Below are 24,385 nucleotides of genomic sequence, written 5' to 3' on the forward strand. Positions count from 1 at the left end.
CATCCGTCGGGAGACTTCCCAGAAGGATGCAGGCCACCGGCTCCAAGGGCTCTTTCATTTGGATTTTTTATGTGAATCATTTGGTGGGACTCCCACCTCCATCCCCACCGGTGCGCCATTTGTTAGCCACGGCTTTCGTCTCCGGAGCCTGTTCCCCTGCCTTGTCTTGGGCAAGGCAGGGGCATACCCCTTGGCTCTCCTGAGCAGGGTGGGGAGTGGGGTGGGGGGAGGGCTTTCCCCCCAGCTATTATTCACATGACATTCCCTCTCATCACCCAAGGGCGAGGGCGATCTCGAGCTCGCTGCGAAGGGCCTGGTCAGTAGCTCACAGCGCAGAGTGCAGATGACTTGTGGGAGGACCCCGGGTGGGTCCTACCAGGCCAAGCTCCCCAGACCAATGTGGGAGGCGGGGGGAGAACCCCATCCCCAGCCTTCTGATCAAAGCCCATGTTCACCCCTGCCTCCCTCCGGCAGGTGACAGGCCACAAAGGACCCTCCAGGTAAGCAGACGCCACTAGGATGGACAGTCCCACTTTGTTTCATAGATTCACACACATAGGACTCACCTCTCCAGGAATCATAGGGTTTTAAACCAGGAGAATGGTAAGGCTCCTTCTCTCCCTTATGCAGTTAGCAGCCTGTCTCCTCCCTGGTGATGGGGGACTGGGGTGGAGGGGGAGGCTGAACACAAGGTGCCTGGAGCACCCAGCCCCACACCTCCCCAGAAAGAGCCCCCCCAATCCCAGACCCGGAGGGAATGCCATCAGCAAACGGCACCATCCCAGAGGCAGTGTGTGAGCGACCTAGGTGAGAGGAAGTCCGGCATCTCCTTCTGCATTAACAAACCAGCCACACAAACCGCTCTGGTCATGACTTGAGCTTTATTAGTGATATTAGCGAGTCTTCCTAGGGTCGGCTGCATGCAACACACAGGTCACTCCTTGAATACAGTAATCCTAAAGCTTTAGTTACTGCATGGTAAGGCTTCTTAAGTCACAGTGTATTCTCCGAGGCCGGGGCCAAAAAAAGAGACTTCCAGACAAAAGGACGTCAGTTAACAATGACCTCTAATGAACTGAACTAGACTACGTTTCACTTTATCTACACACGCTAATGCTAATACTGCTCGCGGTGACGCCTGGCACGCCCAGGGATCCGCGCCGGCTGCCGGCCGCCCCGGGAGTGGCGGAGTCGTCCAGAGAGGGTTTTGGCTTTGGGGGGTTGGGGAGCTGGCGTGTGGATGCGTGTGTGTAGACAGAGATCGGAAACTGAGGGCCTCCACGGTGTCCCTTGTCCCTGGGTGGAAGAGCCAGCGGGCCCCGCCCCGTGAGGGGGGCTTGGGGGAGAGGACAGGTGGCCAGCAGGAGGGGTGCCCTCTCAAGTCCACGCGGAGCCTCCGGTGAGGACAGGAGCAGCGGCTGCGGTGGCGGGTCATCCGAAAACCCTCAGGTCCGAAGATCGGCTTCTCAAAGTAAAGGTCAACACCGTGACATTGTCTAAATAAATATGGAGTTTCGATGTGTAGCCATTATCTTTTATTGAACTCAGGAACGTCTCCCCTCTGGTTCAATACAATCACATGTTCCCGGACCTCACTTACAAGTCACACCCTGGGAGCCGGGCTGCAGCAGGGCGCCCTCCCCCGAAGCACCCCGGAGCCCCCCAGAAAAGGGGGGCAGGAGGGGACGGCCGCTGCCCCCCAGAGCTTGCTGTCCTCGCGGGGCTCCCTTCACATCCGCTCTCCACGGCTTCAGGGAGGGAAGACATACTCCACACCACACACAGCTACAAAGAAACACCCTTGTCGGCTGGTCGCAACGAGAAAACGGGTCAGAATGGGCAAAACACGTGACTCTTGTACAGCATTTGCTTCCTGTGACTCTCCTTTGATGAAGACATACCCCTTTTTGTCCAAAAAAAAAAAAAAAGTGGGTGGTGAGGGCAGGCCCTTCAGAGGAGCCAGTGTCCTTGGGTGGGCTGTGGGGGTCAGGGGTCAGGTCCCGGGTCCAGCCTTTCTGGCTCCTCTGAACCCAGGCGGGCTGGGCGGTGCAGGCTGGGTGGGCCTAGATGTACAGCGGGGTCTCCTGGCCCGTGAGGAGCCTGAACATGGCGGCCGGCATGGTCTTCATGTGGATCTGTCAACGAGAGACAGGGGCTGAACCGGCTGGCCCACACTGGCCTCCCCCGGCCCCTTGATGCCATCGACAGAAACCAAACACTGTGGCAACCAGCTCGCTTCGGGACCCCACCCCTGAGGGTTTTCTGTGCTAAGTACCAGCTTGTCCAGTGAAGGAGGAATGAGCACCTCCATGGAGATTCAGAAAGTGTTTCCTGACATGGCAGGCTCCGAGCTGACCTCCCCAGCTGGGTCTCCAGAGGGTCTGACACACGTTCAAGGGCTAGTTTTTCCCTCAGCTGAAGCTGACAGCAGGAGGGCAAAAAATCAGACTTTTAACTGTGACTATGGTTTGCCCACTCAGCCGGGAGTGCCCAGGCTTCTGAAGTGCTTCCAGGGAAGCCAGGGAACATGAGTGTTCTGGGGTCGGAGAACTTGCTCACTGAGGGCCAGGGGCCTTGCTCTCGCCGTATCCTTCCAGGGTCAGTTAGCAAATGAGGCATCGGAGCCATCACTCTCTGGCACCAAGGAGCTGAGTAACCAGGCAGGGCTCAAGATAACTCCCCAGGGAGATTCAGCTTGTGGGACCTCCATCACCTCACCCCCCCACCGTGACAGTTCTAGAAGGAAGAGTTAAACCAGTGGAAGCCCAGGAGCTGGGCTCTGCTTCTGCTGCTCTGCCCCCCTCTTAGTGCCCTGTTCCCAGGTCTATGCCGGGCTCAGGCTTTGTGCAGCTCTGGGTCATCTGGATGGCCTGGGTGCTGCGAGCCTCACCCTCAAGCGGGTCTCAGGCCCCCATCTGGCCAACCAAGAGAGAGGCCAGCTGTGCAGGAGGTTTTCACAACGTCCTGTGCTCCCGGCTGGCCCCCACCACCAGGATCCATGCACTCAATTTAGATTTTAATGCCCCCATCACCACCCGGTACGGCTTCTTCCATTGGAACATTCTGTGTCGTTCCTCAATCTAAAACCCACCCAAAACCCCACGTCTTGTTATCAGGGACTGGTTTTGCACACGTGCTCCGGGATGCTGGGAGATGGCAGGCAGACACTTCCATCGCCCAGCCATACCCTCGGCTGCCTCTCTGACTTTTTGGGTACCAATTCATCTTGGGTCCAAGTCTGAAGACTTGGAAACATTTCTCCTCTGCCCAACTGGTTTCTTCGTAGGCGTGTGAGACTGATCGCCCCAGTGGGGTGGCCATTTCAAGCATCCACTTAGGAAAATTGGGTTTCCTTTCTTTGAAGCCATTTGTAAAAGGAGGCTAATGGCGCCTACCTGCCCTCTGCCCCAACCTTGAAAGCCAGCCATCTGCCACCACTGATCCCCGGGAAAATAGGCCTCCTCTCCCAGCCTGGTAGTTTTACAAAATACAGAGTAGGAACCCAGGAAATGTGGCCAAAAGCCCCCTCGGAAACAGTACCCACCTACTCACCCAGGGACCAAGTTCTACATCTCTTCCCCCCTCCCCCCATGGCCACCAAGATGGAGGCCTCAACCTCTTCCCCACCGCCACCTGGGCCCCCCCCCCAACAGCCCTGAGACTCAAATGTGAACTCCCACCCAACACCCAGGCCCTTTGCAATTGGTCCCTCTCCCCACCTACCTCTGCCATGGTCTTGGCCTCCCACGCTTCTCCCTGGGAGACCCTCACCGCATTCGTCCTGACTCTCCCCTTCACATGCCCCCATTGCCACTAACACCCCGACACACTAGCCTCTGGGGGAGTCCTCCTTCTAGACACTGATTGCACAGACTCAGCATCTTCTCATCCCCAATTACCCTGTTCACTTATGAGTTCTTGAGGAAACCTGGGCCCTTCCGCTCTGACCCTCGTCCACCTCAAGCTGGATGCCAGAAAGAACTGGAAACGGAGGAAGTTTAAAGCCAGCGATGCAGGAAAGGGTGCAGCAGCCACGGCGGGCCTGTTCCATGGGCAGGAAGATGGCAGGAAGTGGGCAGAGGGGCAAACCCTAGACCAGAGCCTTGGGCACTGGAGGGTAAGTCCCTCAGAGGGCAGGGCTCCCACATGGAGCATGCAAGACCCCATTCCAGAGTTGGTGTCAACCACCTTCGCCCTCCCATCCACAGCACAGAGCAGGAACGAAGAGCTGAATGGCACCTGCCATCTGCTCAGCCTTGTCACAGGCACATCCTGGGTGAGAGACACAGTCCCCGGCTCAGCAGATGCCCAGGGTCTCCTGCAGAGGGAGTGACTGGCAGAGGTCCAGGTGGGCATACAGGACCAGCACAGGCATGCTCCAAGTTCCCAGCAAGGACAAGCTCTCTTGGGAAGGAAGGTTTTCCTAGGAAGGGGTCAGTGGCTTGCCGGAGCATCTCGTGGAAACCCTCTCGGGGGCATAGATGTTGGTCATGGAAATGTAGGGCTCAGGCAGCCCCAGCTCTGGCTCTGACTCCAGCAAGGTGACAGGGCATGGCCTTACCTCTCCCACCGAGTTAGAGAGAGCCTGGACGATCTTCTCATGGGCCGTGGCCACCACACTCTGCCCGTTGATCTCGATGATGCGGTGGCCGACTCGGACGCCTCCTCGCTCTGCAATGCCCCCTCGCATGAGGCTGCAGATCTAAGTAGACACATTCAAGTCAGCACACAAGTCCTTGCCACGCCCGCCAGGAGCTCACCACCATCCCCAAACCTGAAGCGGGGACATTGAGCACGCAGAGGGAGAGGCCCACAGGACAAATGCTTCTGCATGCTACTGCTGACTTACCACAGGGACATATATGATTGGGACTAGGTTAAAACACACAAGTCAACAGCACAGCCTGTGGGAGAACCTTGCGGGCCCTCGGGGGATCTGCCCCCTGCCCCTCCAGCCATCCCAGGGCCTCAGTTCCTATGTCAGGGGAGTGTGGAGGGCTGGTGGTGTGTACAGCAGAAGCACATTCTGGAAGATTCCCCACCGGCCCCCTTCTGCTCCTCTTACAAGCTAAGGAGTCACTGTGTCCATCTCACAAGGAGGTGATGAATTCATGAGCCAACAAACGGAAAGAGTTTGGGGAAAGGATGAGGAAGGCTCTGAGCTTGTGAGATCCACCCATGTGTGGAACTCACTAAATATCAGGCCATCAGAAAGGTGGATGCCCGCCCAGACAACGGGGAGATGCAGCAGACCCCGCAGGGTGAGAGTTGCTGGCTCAGGGGAGAAGGGGGCCAGCTGCACCCCGATGCTGAAGTCCTGGAGATGCTGTGGCAGGAGGGAGCGGAGGAGACACCAGGTCCCTGAACCCCATGCTGCTTCCAACAACCCAAGGCAGGGGCAGAAATCCAACAGCAGGGACCCTGGGGCTGAGGTTTCCGGAGGGCCCACCCACCGCCGGAGGTCTCTTTCTGACCTGGGGCCCCTCGGCCAGCACTTCCCAGACCCTGGGTGTCCCTTTCCCAGCATTAGTGCAGCAGCCCTAGAGGGCCACACCCCACCAGCCATGCTGGAGAATGAGGAAGGCCCAGCCCGGAGCCAGGCTGGAGCAGCCTAGGCTGTCTGGACCCTGTCCCCTGGGTGCCTGGGGGCCACCCCATGTCATCTAGAGGCCCCACCAAATTCATGGTGAATTCAGCCTTGTCCTTACGGTTTCCTTAATTTGAAAACACTATGATTACAACCCCTGTGTCCTTGAGGATTTGGTCACTTTTTTAAAGACATCCTCATACTTGAGAAGGCAGGGGATCCCAGCCCAGAATCAGGAAGGGTGATTCAGGTCAGCGCCCTAAGACGTCAAAGGTCAGCCTGTGTCAAAGGCACAACCACAGGGGGTGTTAGAAGCAGGCAGGACAGCCAAGCCCTCTCTCGGTCTCACGGTTCTTCTCATTCCATAGCGAGGCTTGTCATTATCCAGGACTCTCTTCTGGGCCTCATGAGGGAGCGCCCTCTTGCCTGCACCCCTGGGACTCCGGCCTGTGTCACAGCCGCCTCGCATCCAACCCCTGGCCTGGCCTGCTCATTTAGCTGGGGCCTCTGATTTCTGAGGCTGCTGGGGGACGAGGCTCCCCCGTAGACAGTACAGCTCTCCCTCCTCCTCTCCCCCACCTCAGGACCTGGCATGGCGACGTTTGAAAGTGAGACAGACTCACAAGGCCACTGACCACAGGTTGACCCTGGCACCATATGCAGGATTCCCACCTGTCCTTTGTTTTGGGGATTTTGCCTCATCACCGATGCCACAGGCCTTTCTCAACCAACCATCTGCGTCCCTCCCAGCCCTCGGGATTTCTGTCTTTCCAGTACAGGACATATGTGCAGTCTGAGGTCACAGGCCCAGCCAAGTGGACTCCTGCAGCAGAGCAGGCCACAGTCCTGGAACCCGAGCATTCAGGTCAGACGGGGTTGACCAGGGGGCCGGCAGAGAGAGGGACGCAGGGTGGCCTGACTGCCCAGTTCTCCATACGAGAATTAAGGAGAATTCCATTCCTTGTCTCCCCGCCCCAAGATGATCTGAGGGCATTCTGTGCCCACTGAACCTGGCTCTTCGAAGGTCCCAAGGAAGGTGTTTCACGGTGACCGAGCTCACTTCCCAGCCTGACCAAGTGTCAGGCAGGGCCCAGCGTGCTCCCCAGCAAAGAAGCAGGGACAGTCCGTGGAAGCTGCAATCTTGGTTCTGTCCCTGCCAGCAGCCTCCTCCCTAGTCACGGAGATTCAGAGAAAGAAAGTGAAAAGAAGCAGGAGACAATGGCTTTGCACCTTTAGAAGGAATGGCCAGCTGGAATCTGGGGGGCAGGTAGGGGGAGAGGACAGAAGGGGGGCAGGACATGCTGAGGAGAAGGCCATGTGCACGCGCACACACACACACACCACACACACACACACACACACACACACACGGGTCCTGGCCTTCCTGAATGAGGCATGTCCATGGAAACCGAGGTGTGTTCCAACCTCATGGGGCACACTTCTGCAGGGAAGAAGGCTGGTGTCTCCCAGCGGGAGACTTCCTGATGTCCTGAATGGTGGTGTGGAAAGAGAGAGGAAGGATCCGTTTAGAAATAGCGCGAACTGGGTCATCCGGGGCCTGTCTGCAAACTAATGCATTGTACATTGGGTGTAATGGAGCTGAAAATGGAAAAAGCACTTGTGCGAGACTAACTCAGATGTCAGCAAACTTTTCCGGAGGATTCGGGGGAACTTGGCTGCGTGGCACGTACTCGCCAAGAGGCACAGTGGTCCCTGCAATCCTAGTGAGAGGAAGACAAGTAGGCCCAGCCCTGAAGAAGTAATCAGGGCCCGGTGGACACTTACGGGGGTCACTAACGCCCTAGCCTTTGGTACAAATGTGTCAGCCTCTGAGCTGCTCACAAGGGCTGCCAAGACTCTGCACACACTCACCCAAGGCCCCCTGGCACCTTGTACAAGCGGGGACTGTGAGCACACTCTTCGCAACCACTAGCCTCAGGCCCGATCCCTGCTCTGCCACTTCCCAGCTGGGAGCCTCGGGGCAAGTTCCTTGACCTCCCTGTTCCTTCATCCTCTGTGAAATGGTTACAGAAAATGCCATTCCCTAACAGGACCAGCCTTGCTGACACCAGCGGCCCAGGGATGCCTGAGGCTTGTGGGAAGAGCTTCATTTCCTGGTTGCTAGAACTGATGCTTGGCCAGACGCCCCAGACAGATGGACCAGGAGGCCTAGGAGTATTTGAAACAGTGAAACTAGACAGACTGGAAAAACAGAAGTCCCGCACACCCAAGTTACCGCAGCACGATTCACTCCCATCGGGGGGTGGAGGCAACCCAGTGTCCACTGACAAATGAATGGATGAGCGAAATGTGGGCTAGTCATCTATGGGAATATTACTCAGCCCTGAAAAGGAGCGAAAGTCTGACACAGGCTACAAGGTGGATGGGCCCTGAAGGCATTATGGTGGGAGTTAAAGAAGGCCGGTCCCCAAAGGCCAAGTACTGTCTGATTCCACTTATGTCTACGAGGCACCTAGTGCGGTCAAGTTCAGAGACAGAAGGTACAACGCTGGCTGCCAGAAGCTGGGCTTGGGAGAAAGGAACGGGAAGCCGGTGTTTGATGGGCACAGAGTTCCCCTTTCCCACAATGAAGATTTCTCCAGAAGGTTGTACAACGTACTGGATGCTTGGAAATGGTTAAGATAAACAAACAGAAGAAACAGATGTCCTAGGAGAGAGCTGTGGGCTAAAGTGAGGGAGGCTGATTCTTTAAAACCCAATACAGCTTCTTAGCCACACAGGGCCTCTCGTTCTGGAGAAAAGGCTGTGCCAAGTTCCAGAAGGCGGTCAGTGCCCAGGCTAGCACCTCTCCCAAACACACATGTGTGCGCACGCACATTACAAAGTGTGTGCACATGCACATGTGTGTAAATGCACACCTGTATGCAAACACACGCGTACATGCCGACAGCTGTGCAGAGAGCCCCTCCCTCTCACCTCTCACGTGACAGCACCCAGACTTCCTGAGACGCCCCAGTGCTGGGACATCCTTCCTCTAACCACTTACCCACACGCTGGCATCGGCCACCTGCCATGGGAAAAGCTTCTGTAGTCATCAGGCAGAAAACCACAGGGGGCCGGCGAAGGAGCTGACTAATGCCATCTCCCAGTCAGGCGTCCTGCCACCATCCAGCCTTGCTGTGGTCAGGCGGGGTGGAGGAGGAGGGCTTCCCGGGAGCCAGGACTCCAAGTGTGGGGCTTGGTGAGGGTCGAAGGGGACCTCTGAGAGCCTCACGGACAATGGGGACAGGGAGACTGCTGGTCGTGAGAGACGTGCCAGCCAGGGGACAACTCCACTACTGCAAGGCAGCAGGGGACCACAGGGGAGGGGACAGTGACCAGGCCAGGCCCCTGCGGGGAGGCTGGGTGGGCGGGAAGTCGAGGTTCACCCTGACCATGCTGTGAAGGGCAAAGCCAGCTCTTCTGTCCCCAGAGCAAGCCCTTGGGAAGAGCCGGCACTCTTGGGCTTCCTGAACGTTCTCCCAAACACACTCCTCCCACTCCCATGAGGCCCCCGCTGAGCAACCGAGCCTGTGGCCCTCGTCACCCACCACAGATGAGGGGACATGGCCTGAGCGGTGGCTGTGGCAGCAGCTGCCTGGTACAAGGGCCTCTGAGCACACAGGGAGCTGCAGCTGACCCTGGACAGCCAGCCCCCATACCCCACACCTGTCTACGGCACGGGCATGCCACGGAACAGGTGTAGGAAGAGCCTGGGCATCCCTGACCTGAAACCACCGCTGCAGGGCCCAGTGGAGATGGGGGACTGATCTGAGCAGCCACCCGCTGCCCATTTTTTCGGTCACCGGTGAGCTGCCTCGTGGCAGGAGAGACCCTGCGGATTTGTTTGCTTTACCTACAGCCCTCCCTGGGGCCCGCAGGACCAGCTGCCACATACTTGGGAGCAAGTCCTCAAGGACCAGCCCAACCCCCAGCTCTCTGCCACCAGCCCCCCACTGCTTCTCACCCATGGTGTCGCCCCCAGACCCCAAGCTTCACACGCACTCTGGACCCGTAGTGGATGCACCAAGAAGTGACCAGCACTCTGCCTCGGGACTCCTGTCTGCACGTCTGTGACCAGGAAGGCACAACCCAGGCGATGCTGCCTGCAGAACTGGGTGTCATCCCCCCCAGCTCTGAGACCCCCCAAAGCCTAGATCTGCTGCTGCCCTTCTCCCCACCTCTCCCAAGCTCTCCGAGAAGCGCCTCTGCGGGCCTCACGGCCCTCGCTTGGCAGTCACTGACATGGACTGGCGTGCCCGTCCCCACCTGCAGGGACCACCCCCCTTCACCCTCCTCAGGAAAGCCTTCCTGTCAGCCATCCTGCCTTCTTCCCAGCCACTTCCCTTCCACTGTGTCTGGGAAGGAAGCCTCACGCTTCCCTTCAGACCCCTGTACCTGTCCCTCACCGCTGCTTCCCCAGGGACAGCGTGCCCTTCCTCTCCCGCTTGCTTTCACTTAGCCGCACTCCTTCCTTGCCTCTCCTCTCCCCCTGCCCCCGCCTTCTCCCCCACAGTCCCAGATGGCCTCCCTGGCTGTGGGGCCCCGGGCCAGTTACCAATCCTCTCTGTGTGGCGGTCACTTCCTCAAGAGGACCCACACTCCTCCTCAGGCAGGTGTAATGAGACAAGCTGAAGAGAGGCAGGGGTTTGGGGAGGGGGTGGCATCAGGCTTGTCCTGGGCTCACAGTCCCCGAGAAGAGGCAGCTCTCTCCGCCACCACATGGGAGCCTCCTCCACATGGGAGAGAGGCTCCCCGGAAGCAGCAGCATAGCTCCCAGGCAGGCCCTGTGTGAGCATTTAGCATGTTGGCGGCAGGTCAGAAGGCCCCTCCTGGCGCCTCCCCGAGCACGGGGCCCAAGCTCATCCACACTGTGCTCCCAGCAGCTGCTTAAGCCCAGGGCACCCACTGTAAGCAGACTGGCTGGGCAGGGCAGGGCCAGGCCACACCCCCACCCGGCCAGCTCCTGGGACAGAGGCCCTGACCTGGACAGAGGTCCCCAGAGGGCTGCAGACAACCTAACCCCAGGCCTGGGTGCAAGTGCCAAAGGGGTGTTCTCCTCTGCAGAATCCGGGCCCAATGGGCCTTCTTTACATGTCTCCGTGTACTTTATGGATTTTCTCCACTAACCCTCACAGCCGCATTTTGAGAAGAGCCCAGAGAGGTTAACCGACATGCTCAGGGTCACACAACGAGGAAGGTCTAGCCAGCGCTGCTTGGATGCCCCCATACCCTTTCCCTCTTTGTCACAAGCAGCACGTGGCACCTTCCCAGCCTGCCCTGTTCTGGGCGGTGTGGGACTGAGTCCTGTCGGGCCAGCGAGGTGTGGCTAGAAATGGCAAGGACCACACCTATGCCCCCATCTTCCTGCAGCTGCTGGCCAGACACAGAGCAGCTAGTGCGGGCTTCCAAATCCCAGGTGAGGGCATGCAGACTGTGACTTGACCCCCACCTCCAACAGCAGACTGTGACCTGACCCCCACCCCCCAAATAGACTGTGACCTGAACGAGGAACCAACTCAGTATGCTGAGATTTAGAGACTATTTTTTACCCCAGCAAGGGCACACTAACACAGAAGGGACAGAAATGGCCCTGTGACTCCCCAGCACATGAACCTCTCCACACTTCTGCACTGGATAGCAACAGGGGATATTTTGACTCCTTGACAGTTCTCTTTCTAGAATGTTCTCCCATTGTGTTTCCTCCATGCTCGTGGGCACGCATACATATCTCCCCTCCCCTGACACGACTCCCACCAACTGCACGATCTCTTCCTCAGGTCTTTAATACTCAAAGCTGGCTTAAGCAATCTGGAAGTGACCGGCCTCACCTCTTCTGTCCTCCATCTGTGGCCACGTCTTTGCCCACTGGGACCTTTGCACGAGAAAGGACCAAGGAAGCAGATTCACTTCAGCCAAAGACAGGTTAAAGAAAAGGTAGGAACCCTGAACTACAAGCTTTGGCCTGAGGAATAGGCACAGATGTTTGGGCAGACTAACACTCACTTGAGCCCAGAATCACCTCCTCCTGGAAGCCCTCCACTTCCTCAGTGCCTACACAAGTGCAGGCACCTCGCAAATGGCTCTGAATGGGTGAATGAATGAGTGAATGAGTAAATATCTGTTTGCTGAACATAGAGAGTAGGATGTTGCCATTGGCCAGATGTGTCCAGACTGCAGTGGTTGGAAACAGCAGGGAACAGCCATCACGGGGACAAGGGTGCTTCAAGCAGAGCTAGAGGGACCCACCCATTCCTCCGACACACACCAGCCCTCCCTCCCTGGCCAGGCCAGACCTGCCCTGGGAAGGGCTGAAAGCTCCTGCCCAGCCATGCCCACCCGCTGGGGCCTGCACCATCAGAAGTGGCTGCAGGGGCAGGGGGGTGGAGAGCTGCCTCCCCTCGCCACCAGCTCCCTACATCTAGGCCCACACATGCAGTGGAGGTGGCCAAGGCAGAGAGGGCAGACTCACAATCCCATTCTGCACGCTGAAGCCCAGCTGGTACTTGAGGTCAGGCCGCTTGATGAGGACCGTGGTGACCGGCGGACAGCTGACAATGTTGAGCTTCACCTGCGTCTGGTTCTTCAGACCCTGTGGGACGGGGCGGGAGTCACAGGGAGCCTTGGATGCCACCTACAAGCACGTGTTTGCCGGCCCAGACTGAGGCTGAGTCAGCAGGCAGGGCGGGGGGTGCAGGGGAACGAGGTCTCCAGGTCCCTCTATGCAACCCTCCTGAGGGGCGGCTGGCTACCCCGGGCGGCAGTGCAGGCCATGGCCCACTGCACTCTGATATACCGTCTGACCCAGGTGAAACCAAGCTGCTCGTGGAGACAGAGGCCAGGCCCTGCGCAACACCGTGCATGACCAGCAGGACAGCACCCGGGTCACAGGAAGGGCCCCCGGCCAACAATGGATGCAGGAGGAGCACCTTCTGTTTAGAAGGACCAGGGGGAAGCCTTCCTCCAAACAAAACGTGCGAATGGCAGGGGTGGGGACGGGTGGTGAGGGGCTCAGTGAAAATCTGTAAGCAAGAGGACCTAGTGTCCACAGCGAGACCAGGCCAGCTGAAGCCAAGGGGGGGCCTAGGCCCCAGAGAGTCTGTGACCATCAGCAGGCGCCCCAGGCCATGGCTGTGAGGCTAAGTCCCCACAGACAAAGTCTCTGGTCCCGCGGGCTGAGGGCTCTGCGGTGCCTACCATCTGTCTTCTCAGGTGGTCGCCCAGCAGGCGCACCCTGAACGCCCTTCAGCTGTCAGGCTGATGAGGACACAGGCCTGTCCTCCAGCACCAAGACTGCAGCGGGTGAGGAGGGAACAAGCCACAGGGGGCTGGGGGCAGAATGACGACAGACACCCCAGGGCTGCCCCCAAGCAGGCAGAGCCCACTGTCTGGAGACTCTGGACAGGGCAAAGGCACAGGTGCGCCAGGCCTTCAGGCCACCTTTCCGAGCTTCCTGCCCTAAGGCTCTTCTCGAGCCAGAGCAACCAGGCGTGATGACCCCCTAGCAGGGACCGGGAGCTCAGCATCTCCCAAAGCTACAAGCTCATGGGCTAGATGGTCAGAGCGGTTAGCCCTGCTCTCAGACCCCTGAAGGGTGACCAACTCCCCATGTACCCAGGAAATGGGATTCTTGGTGCTAGTCTGTGAAAGGCCCACACATGTTGGGTCACTCTGTATCTGGGGGTCCTCAGCCCTTGTCCAGGTCCATGTCCAGGCATCAGTGAAACCAAATGTCTCCTTCTCACCCTCAGGGGCAGCCGGGGTCTCTCCAGACCTGTTTCCTCATGTGTCAAGCAGGAAAGGACAAGGCAGTGAGAATAAAACAAGGCAGGGGCCCCGTGTGCACACCTTGATGATGCCTTGGCAGGTGGCAAGGGGCAGCCCCACCAGGCTGGTGCCGTTGATGGACATGATCTGGTCCCCGATGCTCAACTTCCCTGAGCGGGCTGCCGGGCCGCCGTTCATCATGTTCGCCAGGATCACCGTGGGCAGGATGGAGCCCCAGCCTGACTCCACAACCACCACACCCAGGATCTCGCCCTTGTGCTTCTCCAGCTGCAGCTGTAAGGACATGGGCGGTGAGAGATGCCCGTGATGGGGGCCGGGGACCCGTGCGCCTACCACCCCACTCCGGTCTCGCCTGGCTGTGGCTCCCAAGCTTGAACCGGGAGCACAGACGCCCTCCTGCCCATGCCCAGCACAAACCCCTCCAGGCCCCAGTGGGGCTCCAGGGTCCTGCCTCCTGCTCTTCTCACCTCCCACCAACCCATGGAGGCGAGAAGAATGATAGACTCCAGGGCGCAAATCTGCCCCCAGCTCTTGCTCTGATCTAGAAAAGTCCCACCTTCATTCCACTCCAAGGATCACTCTCAGCAAGCTGCCTGTCATTCATTCAGCAATAAGTCTGGAATAGTCATTCATTCATTCATTCATTCACTCATTCATTCAACCAGCAGTCTGATTATTCTTTCTCCTGGGCAGCACCCCGAAGTTCCCCGTTTTGAAGATGCTTCTTATATGCTTTTCAGAAACACTCCTGGGTGCTGAGCTCCAGCAGATGATAATAGCGGCATTAAAAGGCACATTTTCAAGGTCATTAAGACTGACTGTAATCAGCTCCTTTGTTACAACAACACCTCATTTCACACACAAGTGCTCAGCTCCAAAGGCAGGCACAAATGTACATTCCTGGGAGCGCTTCATTCGGCCGTGAGGACGGGGATTCACATAGGGGCCTTCTGAGTGAGCAGCTTGGCGGCATCGTGGCAGGGGGTGGGGGGGGCCTCTGGTCTGCAGGGGCCCAGTGTGGGTGGCGGCAGGGGCCACAGCAGTGTGGCATCCTGTGGCCCGCCCAGGGTGTGTGTGTCTCACCTCCTTGCAGTTCTCAGAGTTGGAGAAGTGGATCAGGTCGTCGTTGTACATCTCTTGGGTGTTGATGATGTCGCTGTACTCTTTCTGGCTCAGGTCTTCGGGGTTGATGCCGTTGGCCCGCAGGAATTCCTGGTAGGCCACGCTGAAGGCCTGGCCAATGGACTGTGCGATCAGCTGGGCCTGTGGGCGGGGAGAAGCCCACTAGGGACCAGCACAGGGCCATAGGCGCCACACAGCCACGAGAGGAGGGGCTGTGGCAGGGCTGCGTGCAGGGGCATGTGTAAGCCTGGGATAGGCCCTTGCCTGGGCTTAAAGCAACAAGACAGAAACTGCAGGCCGTCGTCTGGTGATGGCTGTCCACCCACCAACACCCCGCGGTCAGCCACCTTAGGGGGAGCCTCTCTGCTGCCTTGAACTCAGCAGCGCCCAATCCTCTCTGCTCCCACCTGAGCCGTTTAAGTCCCAGACCACCCAGGACAAAACACAGTTTCAAATAAAGTCCGGAAAAATTATGGATTGCTTGCTAAATATATTATTTTTGTTGTTTTAACTGGAAAATGTACTATATTTTCTTTCTTCCCATCTTATTCCAAAAATAGACTTGAGGTGTGTTCTTGGAGGAGGGTCACAGAGACTGAATTGTCTCCCCAACATTTATGTCTCTTTAACAACAGAACCCAATGTCAACTGGGGAGGCAGGGTGTATGTCCAGCTGTTCTTGGGGGTGGGGGCCGGTGTGGCTGTTTCAGGCTGACGCTGATGAGAAGTACAAGACCTGGAGACACCAGTACAGACCCTACAGAGCAAAGCCATGTGTTTCCACTACAACGAACCACTTGTGGGGACGTCATTGAATCTCTGACACTGCAGAGTCCCAGACATTGAAAAGTCATGGCCAGGCTTTGCCTCTGGTTTTAACCTAAATGCTTAAATCTCTTCCTCCCTCTATACATTGCATGCTTTAAGTGCTACAAATGAGTATGTCTCTATACCAAAGTGGGCTGGGCCGGATAACAAAAGCAGAGCTGGAGTGTGGAAAGCTTTCCTGAAATAGGTAAGGAGTCTAGATTGAACTGCTCTCCCACACTGGACCCGAATAGTTTACAGGAAGGACAGGCGATGTTCACTTGGCAGGAATATGCCCTGCTCGCTCCCAAGACCAGCATTTTGGCTGCGCTGCTTAGGACAGACTGGCCAGAGCTGCCTTCCCTGGAGGCCACCAGGGGATACCTCAGCCTGGGCACATGCGGACTGAAGGTTGGGGGAGCCCAGAGATGGTGCACTGGAGAGCAGCAGAGCAACAGCCAGGGCTCTGGAAGAAGCTGGGAGTCAGACCTTGGGAAAAGGCCAGAAGAAGGTGGGGGGAGGTGAATGAGAGCCTAGGACCTGCCCTGCCCCATTGGGGTCCCAAGGTTTGCTGCTGGCTGCTCTCAGGCCTCCGTGTCTTTCCTCACCTGACCGTAGTCCTCTGACAGGGAGGGGCTCTGAGAGCATCACTCCCTTCTACCCTGTATGGTTCGCCTGGTGGTGCTGTCTGATGCCCTCGGGCTCTGCCTGGGCATCCCACCCCAACCCATAGAAGTTCCTGGGGACAGTGAGGCCATTCATGCCAGGGTGCGATCCAGGAACTCTAAGCACTTCCCCACCAACAGCTGGGGGCAGTCTCCCATTTCCCCATCTGCCCCATGTCCTAGTGTCCCTCCCAGCCGGCCTGGGGAACACAATGGGAACCCTGCAGACAAAGGGCTCCCCTGTCCCTCCAGCCCACAGCCAGGGTCGTGGGTGTTCAATGCTGTGAAGCCAGGAGCCCCGCTCAGGCACAGGGGAGTACAAGGGGCTCAGAGAAGGCTTGGCATTGGCAGCTTGGCACTCAGAGGCAGCCTCCTGCAGGTGAGGTGGGGGGAATGGGAGCTGCCATACCCCAGCGCTCCTTTGCCTTAGCTCTTTTGCCTGTGTGGGTCATATACCCTGGCCTCAGTCCTGGAGTGCCTGAGCTCCATCTCATAGAGGGAAACAGTCTCAGAACGAGCCCCTGGTATCCTTACTGCCACTTTCCATTTTCTCCAGGTGTTCCATCTGCTGTCAGCAGACCCTCAGACCCCATACTCATCCCCAGAGCAGCCTGCTGGATGGAGCCACCATCCGGGTTCTATGCTCTGGGCAGCTGCTGAGTATTCCCACACACACCCTACCAGGAGGGTCCTGCCCTCACTCCTTCACGGCCCACCCAGAGTCCCACTCATGCTCACCTCCAGACAACAGCACCGCTGACTCTAGCCCTCGGCCCGTGGCCATCCACAGGGGCTGGCAGCTAGGAGCCCCATGGCATTCCCTGCTCCTGTGACTTCTCTGCCAGCAGGCTGCTACCATTTGCCACTGGCCTTGCCTTGCCCCTCACTCACAGCCCTTCCCGAGGACCCATCTCTCCCCACCAGGTCTCTAAGACATCCTCTAGCCCTGAGTCCCATGGAAGTGCCCATCCAGGTGCCCACGGAGATCTGGATCGTGGGGAGAAGAATCTGTGTGTGCACCAGCGGGTCTGTGTTTAAATTTCTTCTCGCATCAATATACCATTGCTTCAGAGCACTTCTAGATGACTTCAACTGCTTAGCAAAAGGAGGACTCTACCTCAGTCTTGCCTTCACATATAAAAATATGGGGGCCATTCCCTTCCACTTCAGGTCCCTGCCCTGCAAGCCCATATGTGAACAAGAATGCCCCTTTCCAAATATCCAGGGAGGATTGGCTTTCAAAATTCTCCTTCGGCAACACCCACAAGATCTGCCCGCCAGGGGGCAGCAGAGAGACCTAGCCCAAAGTCTCCTGTGCTCACACCACTTGGCCCCCGGCTCCCTTCTCTGGTTTCCTTCTCCCAGCTCCAGGCTCAGAAAGATGCTCTTATCCCACTGAAGGAAAGAGTCAAAGGGTTCATGGTCTCTTAGCGAGTGTGAAGTATTTTGAATTACGACGTGAAATGGCCATGAGCAAAAACAGAGCTCTTCCTTGGGCACAGGCATTGCTTCCTTGTATGCAAGCCTGGCGTGTGAAAATGCACATCTTAACCACCAAAAAGTCAGCGAGGAATTTGTTAGCGCCCCTGGCCTGTTCAACCATGTTCAATTTACAAACGGCCCTGAAGGACATTATTTCATGAAGTGAAATAAAACTATGTTCACTCTCTCTGCAAACTCTGGAGTGTTAGGAAAAACGAACAAACACAGAACAACAACAACAAAACAAAAAATTCTGATTCCCCTGGAGACATCAATGACAGTGCACCAGATTTCCACCTGAGACGCAGTTTCCGAAGAGCCTGGGATGCTGCCGGGGTGCTGTGAGCTCGGGCCCACTGGCAGGGGCCCTGTGTGCCAGCGCGGTTACTTACGTCCTCGGACTCGAACACGTGGCAGATCATCTTGTACTGCTTCTTCCCCTCCTGGGCCCCAGGGGTGGTCTCGATGCAGTCCTGCGAGGCCGACCGGGGCATGCGGCGCCTGGCCATGAGCACCACGATGTTCCCGATGTCTGCGATGTAGGAGATGGTGCGCAAGGCGTGGTCCATCATGGTCTCCTGTCGGGAGCGGGGCGGATCCATGTTAGGGAACGTTAGGGAGAACAAGCCATCACTCCACACTCAGGTTCGGGATTTCTTGGCCTCGACGCTGATGCCCTTTGGATGGGTCCTCCTGTATTGCGAAGGGCTGTCTCACACACTGTAGGACGATTAGCGGCGACCCCTGACCTCTCCTGGCTAGATGCCAGTGGCATTGCTCCCTTGCTAAGTTGTGACCACCAGAACTATTTCCAGTCTTTGCCAAATGCCCCCATGGGGGACAACATCACCCTGGTTGACAATCACTGCTCTAGGGAACACGGTGTTCGAGGGCAGTGATGCACAGTCAAGGTGACTCTTCCTTTGCCCCCCAGCACCCTCCTGCTGTTTCTTGCAGGCACAAGGTCAGGGGCCGCTCTTATCCCTGCTGGGGGAAGAGAGGGGAGGCTGGCAGAGGCAATCTGTGGCTCTGGAGAAGGGTCCCTACTCTGCAAACCATGTGCTTCTCCCTAGCAGCTGAGGAAGGCTCTAAGGCTAATGTTTTCCAGAGATGAGTTCTTCCCGGGGAGCCCAAGCAGGGCAGTCCCCCGTCAGGGGACACTGAGGCAGCTCCCCTGACTGATCGATGGGTCTCTGGCCATTCAATTCCCTCGGCTCCTGGCAGGTCCATTACTCTTGATGGCTTTTGTCGTCTGCCAGGAATCTCCCCTGAGCTTCATGCCCGTGACCCCTACGTAACAAGGCTGCACACAAAGGCTCTGAGAAACTAATCAGTTGGTCTTTTATTGCTTTGTGCTTTTTCCACAAAAGAAGAATTGGCTGCTTCTGCAACCTTGGAAGCCTCTTTTCTTCCTCACAGAATCGACTTTTACGCAGATATTACACCGCGTCTGTCTTCCGGGAGCTGATTTGTTTCCTGGCCAAGGCCGGGTGGGGTGGGGAGGGGTGGGGGTTTCAAACCACAAGAGCCACTTTTCAGCAAGGGGGACTGGTCCGGAAACCGTCAAGGGTGCCTCTTCAGCACCTGTGGCCACAGATCCCGGGCAGACAGAGGGACGAGTGTGAACTCTGGGCTTTTCAGAACACATATACTGTCTAGCTCCGCTCATAGCAAGGCCCCAGGAACCATGAGACCCCTGCGACCATGGGCACGGCCAGCGCCCGGATCTTTGTTTCTGTAATATTGTTCCCCACGGAAAAGAAGTGCGTGTGACTCCTCAAAGAAACGGCTGATTCCAGGTCTGGGGCTGGGGAAGCATCGGGGGAGCTCGGAACACCTCACTGCCTCAGAAAGCAAGGATGTGATCTGCAACGAAAGGGAAGATGTCCAAACCACCCAGGACCAGTTTAAAGGTCCAATTAGGGATCACCGGAGCACCAAAAAGAGTAACACAAGTTACAAAAAAAAAAAAAAAAAAAAAAAAAAAAATCCATCGGTCCACAGTGAAGAGAGAGAGAAAGAAACAGAAGGTCTTCTGCCTGGGGTCAGGTCCAATAATAAAAAGTGGAGAGCATGACATAATTAGGAAATGGACCATTTTTGCACTTTCAGTGTTAGAACCAACACAAGCAAGATGATCCCTTGTGCCAAAACCTACAGGCGAAACGGGTATCAGGGAACAGGGTCCCTACACATCCAGACAGTCACCACACAGATTACTTGCTGAGGACAAAGAAGCAAAGGGGTCATTATCCCGCATTTGGCGGTCCTCCCACGGGCCTAGGAATGGAGGTGAGTGAAGCCTCCCTTTTCCCAGCAAACTTCAGGCACAGGGCACTGTGTGAGGCCTTCCCGACCCCTCCTTCCCTCTGCCCCATGCCCCTGGCCTCCTGTCCTCTTCCTCCTCGGCACGTGGGCCTTTCTATCTGGCACGGCTCACTTGTTCCTCACGGATCTGTTTTCTCCACCAACAGCAGTGATGAAGACCCAGAAAAAATGAGCAGAAGCTGGCCAGGGCACAATGGTTCACAGGTAGAAAAATCTTAAGACAGCCCCCCCCCACACACCCCCTTGGTGGAGCACCATCCCCCTGGAGGGCCAAGGGCTCACCTGGCCTTTCCACCCTCCTGCTCCATTCCCCAGGCCTGGCATGCACAGGTTTCCGGAAGGCCCTTCTAGAACCCTGATGGTGAGCACAGAGCTTCTGACTCCCCACACCTTCCCCTTCATTTTGCCTCCTTAATCCCACCTGCAGCACACCTACACCACAGGACACGGAAGGGTTCTCTCAGCCCACCCCCCGCAGCTTGCTCCAGATTTTACAGCCACAACCCATTCAAGCCTCGGGGTCTGCAGCGACTGTCCTCGGGGACAGCACTTCAGCTCATTCCCAGAGGGAAAGTTCTCCCACAGTCAGACCTCATTCTCCTCTGGTTCCTGAGGTGGGAAGTTCAGGGTTTAATGACATGATTTTAAACAACGGTCTTTAAAGCACTTACCTGTGTGTCCGCATTTAACACCTTGATCCTCTGGGTGGAGATGAAGAGATCCACTTCGGTCAGGGTCTGGGCATCCCCCTCCGAATTCTAAGAAAGGACAGTGGATACTCTTACAAATGAATAAAACAAACAAACAAAATAAAACCAAAAATCAAAGACAAAAACAAAAAACCTAACTTGAACAAAGGCCTGACAATTTTACTAATGACCCTGAGCGCCCCTAGAGGGAAATGCCTCTCCGGCTGGGAGCAGCCCTGGGAAATCTCAATTGCATGCCGCCTTCCAGCACAATCTCTAGCGAACTGAGTTCTGAAGGCAGTTTGCACAGGGCGTGAAGAAGGAGGGAGGAGACAGCTTCCGGAAGCCTGAGCATGGAGGGGGGCCGGACGCCTGGGGTCTTGGGTCCCAGCATCCAAAGCGCAACCCCTCCACTCCCTAAAAAGTAGGCCTGCCTGCCGACGCTTATCAAACTCAGTAAAGGCACAGGGTCTGTGTACTCGGGCTGCACACGTTTCCGGGATTTGGGATTCCAAATATCCCCAGAAATGAGGAAGAAATTTTCAAAGTCGTTGGATTAGATCGTCAGCATCTTCTTCTGATTTAAATAGTCCTAGTTATGTCAACCCCCCAGCAGGCTTAATGCTGATCTTCCAAAAACCCTAAGGGAAGCAAGACCCCAGAAGGACTCAGTGCTGCCCTCCCAGCAACATAGGAAAAACCAGAAGAAGCTGTCACACAAACGCCCGTTTTGTCAGCTCCTGGAGTGTGTTCATCTTATGGCCATTGCTTATGTGTCCATGGAATGTTCTAGAAGCTGAGTTAACTATTTATTCAGGGTCTGCTCTTCACCAGGACAGCTTTTCACTGGTTTTTACAACCATGGGAATTTTAATTACTACTGCACAGTGGCAATGAAATACAAATTCTTTCAGTTTGCCCACTGAGGTAAGAAATACTTCATGGTCACTGGGAGCCCACGGTGACGTATCTTCCACTTCAAAAGAGCAGAAACTATGATTTAATTCCTGGCTACAAAATCTGAAATCCACAATCCCCCTGCTGACCATTCCTCAAGAAATCAGAGTTACAGAGAGACCCTATAAAATATTGATATATTTGCATTGCCGCTCCGTTTTCAAGAGAAAAGTTCTTTTGGGCTTTTGGCCCACCCTGAGGTGACACAGCTTTCAACTGATTTTAAAAGAAGAAAAAATGGAGTTCAAAATAATGCAGTTGAAAATAGCAGGAACGCAGAGGAACTACTTTTCCTCTGATTTCAAAAACCGGGTTATATTCTAACATGTATGTCTAAGCACATATGTCCACATGCTTTCAAACGTTACATATTAGGGATTGTTCCTCAAAACCCTCTTGCTTGAAAAAGTAGGTTCAGCCAGAAGGGGGGGGGAGATGAAGAAAAAGAAAAAGAAGAAAAGTTGAAGGTGGACTGGGTTTTAGTGACAATTTCTGGAGGAAGCTCGGGCGCTGTGCCCTCGATGGGAGAAAGGGACAAACGTGGAGGGGAGAGGGCTCGATCTGGGGGAGAATGGAGAAAGCCAAAACTGATCAGAGGACAGCAAAGCTCGCCCGCCATACTCTCTGCTGGAAGAAAGGGAGCCATGACCCCATAGTCACTTGAGGTTAGCTGTGTGGGGGACGCTGCTTTCTCCTGGTCCCAGACTCGTGACACACCCTCCTCTCAGTGCTCGCCTGGCCAGACGTGAGCAGACCAGAGTAGGAGCCCTCGGCTTGGGAAGAACAGCTCTCCAGGGATCTAACCAGCTCGCCTCAGCAGGTCTGGAGGCTGTTCCGGACCAGACCCGCCTGCTCCCTGGAGCCCCTTTGGGTTCCCCCAGATGGCACACTGAGGACAAGAGCCCCGCTCCAGCCGCCTGGTGCTTGGGAAGCCCAAAGTTGCCCTGGACAAACCACAGGCTGGGAGCCCCTCTGCCTTGGGAGAGAAGCATACCCCAGCTAGCGCTCTGCAAAGCCAGGCCCATCTCCACTGCCTGGAGGCGCCTAGCAGAAAGCTCACTGGGAGGAGGGAGATGGGTGAGTTCCTTCCTCTCCTACAGCTCAAGGAATCCAAGGAGACACCACCGGGCAAAGAGCAAATATCATCATAGGGAGAGAAGTCTCATCACAGGAGGAAGTGAGTGCCCAGACCCAGAAAATGCTGTTCAGGTGGTGAACAGAGGATTGAATCTCTTTCCCTTTAAGCAACAAGCCTGCAGCAGATCAGTGCCTTCTGACACCGAACACTTGAGATTTCCTGTATAGAGAGGACAGAGCATTTACTAAATGACCAGGTTCACAAACAAATGACTGGAGGTCAACTTGATTTTTTTTTTTTTTTTAAGTTGTCTCATGCCCAGAAACTCTGTGCGCCCACCCTTTTTTTTAAAGCATGCTCCTTGCTGGGCGTGGAGTCCGATGCAGGGCCTCAGCTCACCAGCCTGAGAGGAAGACCTGAGCGGAGACCAAGAGTCGGATGCTCAACCTACTGAGCCTCCCAGGCGCCCCACAGCAACCCTTTCCAGTGGGGAACGCATCTTGTGGGCAAAGTGACCTTCTCATCATCATCCTGATTCAACAAATTAAGCCTAATGAGTTTTTAAATATCAGAACAATTTAATTAATTTTGTACGGGGAGCCTAAGTGCTAAATGCATCACGTGGTCGTGTCAAATGTCACCTGTAAAAACATCTGCATGAAACAGGAACATCGCGGCATTAGCCGTGTTCTAGGACAGGAGAGAATAAATAAGAAATCTGGAAAAAGGGCAATGATTAGATTCTTCTGTAAGTGGGTGGTTAAAAATTTAAAACACACACACACACACACACACACACACACACACATACATGAGTGTCTGTAGTTTGTTCAAAAGTCTACTATTTATCTACCCAGGGATGAGGAAAAAGCTGTTTGCCACGTGATGTGTGCTCCTGCAAACAGGACTGCCCCACCCCCAACCTGCACAGGATGAGGCCCAGAAACCCAGGCAAAGCCCTCAGCCCTACACACCGCTTTTTTCTTGATTTTAGCAGCCTTTTGCATCCTCTGCGCAGCATGTAAAAGAAAAGAAAAACGGATAAAGGAAGGAAGAAAGAAAGGAAGAGAAGGAAGGGCAGCCAAGTTATTTCGGTCTTGGGGTCAAGCCCCCAGGACTCCGACCCTGTGCTCAGGGGAAGCCCCCCGCAGAGGCAGGAGGGGTGGGTAGCCACCACTTCAGCGAGCATGCACACTGACCACGAGAAGCCCCCACATGCATCCCTCGGGCGCTGGGAATCACCAACAACCGCCTGGATCTGAGGGGGTGAGACAGGACGGAGTGCTGCCACTGGCCAGCAGAGAAGCACCAGGCTCTTGGGCAGAGAAGCAGGACTGGGGTGTGGGGCAGGAGGGCCCGGGGTGCTGTGTTCTCTTCTCCAGACCACCATGATCTCGTGTCCCTGTGCCTTCATGAAGGAGGTCAGGGCACAGCGAGGACAGATGAGGCGCCCAACATGGTTTCTCAGCCTCCAGGAGCTGGCAGCATCCACAGACCCTGTCCTGCCCAGAGGGGGCATCTCCTCGGACCACCCCACCCTTCCCTCCAGACCCCATTAGTTTCACTGACTTGGCCAAACCGGCACTCCGCTGAGCGCACCAGTACCTTGACCCGGCTGACGGCCTCCTGGGCCTGCATCATTCTGATGTTCTTGGAAGGGTTACGTTCTGAGAGCAGCTGGGTGGACCCCAGGTAGTTGGCAGCAAAGATGATTCCATCAATGAGGTCTTCTGGTTCACAGGGCCCTGGAACTGATGGGGGCACAGTTAGCATCCTCCCAGAGGACCCAGGGATAAGGTCACAGGGACGGGGGATGAAAGCAAAGGGCTGACCCACGGCCCATCCGCAGTCAGCAGAGGAAGGCCGGTCTCCTTCCCTCATC

At 56.1% G+C, this 24,385-nt stretch overlaps 1 protein-coding gene across 4 annotated transcripts in view; it reads right to left on the reverse strand.

Annotated features, from left to right (window-relative positions):
• Positions 1-862: 862 nt before the first annotated feature.
• APBA2 (amyloid beta precursor protein binding family A member 2) overlaps positions 863-24,385 on the reverse strand; it is a 245,337-nt gene continuing 221,814 nt past the window's right edge. For 3 of the 4 annotated variants that reach the window (XM_046009954.1, XM_046009952.1, XM_046009955.1), the window contains 9 exons: positions 24,109-24,254; positions 23,478-23,513; positions 20,451-20,537; positions 17,844-18,029; positions 14,459-14,638; positions 13,436-13,648; positions 12,060-12,179; positions 4,562-4,702; positions 863-2,135 (listed from right to left, as the gene is read on the reverse strand). In XM_046009954.1, coding sequence (XP_045865910.1) covers positions 2,064-2,135; positions 4,562-4,702; positions 12,060-12,179; positions 13,436-13,648; positions 14,459-14,638; positions 17,844-18,029; positions 20,451-20,537; positions 23,478-23,513; positions 24,109-24,254 — 1,181 coding nt within the window. In that variant the 3' untranslated portion in view covers positions 863-2,063. The remainder of the gene's footprint in view (positions 2,136-4,561; positions 4,703-12,059; positions 12,180-13,435; positions 13,649-14,458; positions 14,639-17,843; positions 18,030-20,450; positions 20,538-23,477; positions 23,514-24,108; positions 24,255-24,385) is intronic. The other variant, XM_046009956.1, reaches the window with a different exon arrangement.

Source organism: Meles meles, chromosome 6 (assembly GCF_922984935.1).
Source record: "Meles meles chromosome 6, mMelMel3.1 paternal haplotype, whole genome shotgun sequence".
NCBI lineage: Eukaryota > Metazoa > Chordata > Mammalia > Carnivora > Mustelidae > Meles > Meles meles.